General features: G+C 42.0%; 1 protein-coding gene across 1 annotated transcript; it reads left to right on the top strand.

The window, feature by feature from the left end:
• The first annotated feature begins 1,008 nt into the window (after positions 1-1,008).
• Positions 1,009-3,288, top strand: LOC145876137 (NLR family CARD domain-containing protein 3-like). The gene is made up of 2 exons (XM_082971923.1): positions 1,009-2,720; positions 2,953-3,288. Exons 1-2 carry the CDS (start codon positions 1,339-1,341, stop codon positions 3,140-3,142), a joined length of 1,572 nt encoding a protein of 523 aa, XP_082828049.1. The 5' UTR covers positions 1,009-1,338; the 3' UTR covers positions 3,143-3,288.
• Positions 3,289-4,816: the final 1,528 nt, after the last annotated feature.

Here is a 4,816-nt window from a genome sequence, read left to right as displayed (position 1 = left end):
GTGTGTGTGTGTGTGTGTGTGTGTGTGTGTGTGTGTGTGTGTGTGTGTGTGTGTGTGTGTGTTTGTGTGTGTGTGTGTAATCTCATGTTTTGTCCACAGAAACCAACAGGAGAGATCAGAGTCAGAGATTCTCAGTGGTCAGTCTTCCCAGAGTCATCAAACAGACCTGGCCTCCATATTCAGTGTATGTGGTCCTGTTATGAACATTTGTTTTTGTTTACCTCAAGTAAAGTTGATCTGTCAATTATTCATTATTGTGTTAATGAGAAAGCATTTCTTCTCTTGCTTAACTTATTTACTTGATTTATTTTAGTTGCTTGAAGAGAAAATGATGACATTTGTGAAGAACGAGCTGAAGATGTTCAAGAGGATTCTTAGTCCAGAACTCCCAGAAGGCTTTGAGAGTCAGAAGCAGGATGAGGAAGTGGTGGATGCTGAAGATGAGAAGCAGGAGAGCAGTGCCAGAGAGGGGGCTCTGAAGATCACACTGCACGTCCTGAGGAAAATGAACCAGAAGGAGCTTGCTGACACACTGGAGAAATGTAAGATCTGTCTGCCTCATGTTGAATGCTGTTTTATAACATTTAAAAGCTGTAGCTAAAGTACAGCTAAAGTAGCTGAGTAACTCAATGATATTGTAGCAGCCTTAACACAACACCTAGTGACCTCATCAAGTAGCAGAAGGGATGTGTTGTGTTGATTAATTTAGAGAGAGAGACAGAGACAGAGAGACAACATTAATAATACCATCAATAATACCAATAATTACATTATCAGTCACACCAGTCTGTAATGCATTATGAAAACATTTAAACAGTCAGTTAAGAGAATAAATGATTATAATTTAAAATGTTATAACAGTCCTACAATACTGTAGGCATTAAAACAGACGTAATATTAATATCCTCTGTGCTATTTCTTCATTCAGATGAGCTTGCTGTGATTTGCCAACGTGAACTCAAATCTAATCTAAAGAAGAAGTTTCAATGTGTATTTGAGGGGATCGCTAAACAAGGAAACCCAACACTTCTCAATAAGATCTACACAGAGCTCTACATCACAGAGGGTGGAACAGGAGAGGTCAATAATGAACATGAGCTGAGACAGATTGAGACAACAACCAGGAAACAAGCAAGACCAGAGACTGCAGTCAAATGTAACGACATCTTCAAACCCTTAACTGGACAAGACAAACTTATCAGAACTGTGCTGACAAAGGGAGTCGCTGGCATTGGAAAAACAGTCTCTGTCCAGAAGTTCATTCTGGACTGGGCTGAAGGAAAAGCCAATCAGGATGTTCAATTTGTGTTTTCATTCCCTTTTCGGGAGCTGAATTTGATGAAAGGGGACAAACACACTTTGATTGAACTTGTCAATCACTTCTCAATGGAAACCAAACAATCAAGAATCTCCAACTACGACAAGTACAAAGTTGTGTTCATCTTTGATGGTCTGGATGAGTGCCGACTGCCCCTAGACTTCCAGAAGAACAAGATCTGTTGGGACGTCACAGAGTCAACCTCAGTGGATGTTCTGCTGACAAATCTCATCAAGGGAAATCTGCTTCCCTCTGCTCTCATCTGGATAACTACCCGACCTGCAGCAGCCAATAAGATCCCTTCAGGGTGTGTTGACCAGGTGACAGAGGTACGAGGGTTCAATGACCCACAGAAGGAGGAGTACTTCAGAAAGAGATTCAGTGATGAGGAGCTGGCCAGCAGAATCATCTCACACATAAAGACATCAAGGAGCCTCCACATCATGTGCCACATTCCAGTCTTCTGTTGGATTTCTGCAACAGTCCTCGAACACATGCTGAAACATAAGAGAGAAGAGATGCCCAAGACTCTGACTGAGATGTACACACACCTTGTGGTGTTTCATACCAAACAGAAGAATGAAAAGTATCTTGGGAAAGAAGAGACAGGTCCACACTGGAATAAAGAGAGCATTCTGTCACTGGGAAAACTGGCTTTTCAACAGCTAGTGAAGGGCAATCTGATTTTCTATGAAGAAGACCTGAAAGAGGCTGGCATTGATGTCAATGAAGCCTCTGTGTACTCAGGATTGTGCACACAGCTCTTTAAAGAGGAATGTGTTCTGTACCAAGACAAGGTGTACTGCTTCGTGCATCTGAGCATTCAGGAGTTTCTGGCTGCTGTGTATGTGTTCCTCTCATTCATCAACAACAATGAGAATCTCATGGACAAACAGCAAACAAAGTCCAGTATATTTTCTCTGCTGTACAGAGACAAGTCTGAAGTTACTGTCTACAAGAGTGCTGTGGATAAAGCCTTACAAAGTGAGATGGGAAACCTGGACCTTTTCCTCCGCTTCCTTCTGGGCCTCTCACTGGAGTCCAATCAGAAGCACTTACGAGGTCTACTGACAAAGACAAGAAGCAGCTCACAGAGCCATGAAGAAACAGTCAAGTACATCAAGGAGAAGATCAGGGAGAATCCCTCTCCAGAGAGGAGCATCAATCTGTTCCACTGTCTGAATGAACTGAATGACCATTCTCTAGTGGAGGAGATCCAAAGCTACCTGAGCTCAGGAAGTCTCTCAGAACCCAACCTGTCACCTGCACAGTGGTCAGCTCTGGTCTTTGTGTTGCTGACTTCAGAAAAGGAGCTGGATGTGTTTGACCTGAAGAAATACTCCAAATCAGAGAAAGGTCTTCTGAGGCTGCTGCCAGTGGTCAAAGCCTCCAGAGCTGCTCTGTGAGTAAATAAAATGACATATAAGAAGTATTCATCAGGAAGAAATATTATGTTTAGAGAAAAATATGTATTATAATATGTATATTGAAAAACATATTGAATAAATGCATTGATGGAAGATGAATCTATATGTTGTTTGGGAATATGAACCAAATGCATCTGCCATTGTCCTTCTACTCTACTGGTGTTAAATTAACAGTGTGTTTGTGAAGTCATGATGATCTCGTTGCAGACTGTCAGGCTGTGGAGTCACAGAGGAAGGCTGTGCTTCTCTGGTCTCAGCTCTGAAGTCAAACCCCTCACACCTGAGAGAGCTGGACCTGAGTAACAATGACCTGAAGGATTCAGGAGTGAAGCTGCTCTCTGCTGGACTGGAGGATCCACACTGTAAACTGGAGACTCTGAGGTCAGTATTCCTGTAGTTGGTCAACAAATGATTACTGTTCACCAGATCCACATGTGTTTACCAGACACACATAGTCCACACCATATGTGTTTGGACAGTGAAGCCTACAGTTTTAAATGTGGTGCTATGCTCCAGCATTTTGGATTTGAGATCGAATGTTTCATATTAGGAGACAGTACAGAATGTCACCTTTTATTTGAAGGTATTTTCATACATAGCTGTGTTACTGTTAAGAAAGGAAAGCACTTTATGTATTTAGTTCTCCCATTTGAAAAAGTTTTACATATTCGGACAAATTCACTTATGTTGTATTAAAGTTGTCATAAGTTTAGTATTTAGTCCCATGTTCCATGCCTGCAGTGATAACATCAAGCTTGTGATTCTACAAACTTGTTGAATGCATTTGCAGTTTGACTTGGTTGTGTTTTGAATTATGTTTTTCCTAATAGAAACTGAATGGTGAATAATGTCCTGTCATTTTGGAATCACTTCACTTGTATTGTCAGTAAGAATAGAAGATGTTTCTGAACACTTCTACATTCATGTAGATGCTACCATGATTATGAATAATCATGAATGAATCGTTAATGATGATGAATGAGAAATTTACAGAGGCACAAAGATCAGACCCCCTCTGTTATTGGTATTATTCTGTATACTTCTGGCCCTTCTTTGGACACTGTGTTAACTAACCTCCAGACGAGCTTCAATGCCATACAACTCTCCTTCCGTGGCCTCCAACTGCTCTTAAATGCAAGTAAAACTAAATGCTCTTCAACCGATAGCTGTCCGCACCTGCCCGCCTGTCCAGCATCACTACTCTGGACGGTTCTGACTTAGAATATGTGGACAACTACAAATACCTGGGTGTCTGGTTAGACTGTAAACTCTCCTTCCAGACTCACTATAAGCATCTCCAATCCAAAATTAAATCTAGAATTGGCTTCCTATTTCGCAACATAGCATCCTTCACTCATGCTGTCAAACATACCCTTATAAAACTGACCATCCTACCGATTCTCGACTTCGGCGATGTCATTTACAAAATAGCCTCCAATACCCTACTCAATAAATTGGATGCAGTCTATCACAGTGCCATCCGTTTTGTCACCAAAGCCCCATATACTACCCACCACTGCGACCTGTACGCTCTCGTTGGTTGGCCCTCGCTTCATACTCGTCGCTAAACCCACTGGCTCCAGGTCATCTACAAGACCCTGCTAGGTAAAGTCCCCCCTTATCTCCGCTCACTGGTCACCGTAGCAGCACCCACCTGTAGCACGCACTCCAGCAGGTATATCTCCCTGGTCACCCCCAAAGCCAATTCCTCCTTCGGCCGCCTCTTCTTCCAGTTCTCTGCTGCCAATGACTGGAACGAACTACAAAAATCTCTAAAACTGGAAACACTTATCTCCCTCACTAGCTTTAAGCACCAGCTGTCAGAGCAGCTCATTGATTACTGCCCCTGTACATAGCCCATCTATAATTTAGCCCAACTACCTCTTCCCCTACTGTAATTATTTATTTAGCTCCTTTGCACCCCATTATTTCTACTTTGCACTTTCTTACACTGCATATCTACCATTCCAGTGTTTTACTTGCTATATTGTATTTACTTTGCCACCATGGCCTTTTTTTGCCTTTACCTCCCTTATTTCACTTCATTTGCTCACATTGTATATAGACTTAT

The sequence above is a fragment of the Salmo salar genome, unplaced genomic scaffold, assembly GCF_965601325.2.
Source record: "Salmo salar unplaced genomic scaffold, fSalSal1 ptg000436l, whole genome shotgun sequence".
In the NCBI taxonomy this organism is placed as follows: domain Eukaryota; kingdom Metazoa; phylum Chordata; class Actinopteri; order Salmoniformes; family Salmonidae; genus Salmo; species Salmo salar.
The sequence above is the reverse complement of the archived record's forward strand: the minus strand, read 5'-3'. Positions and strand labels throughout refer to the sequence as shown.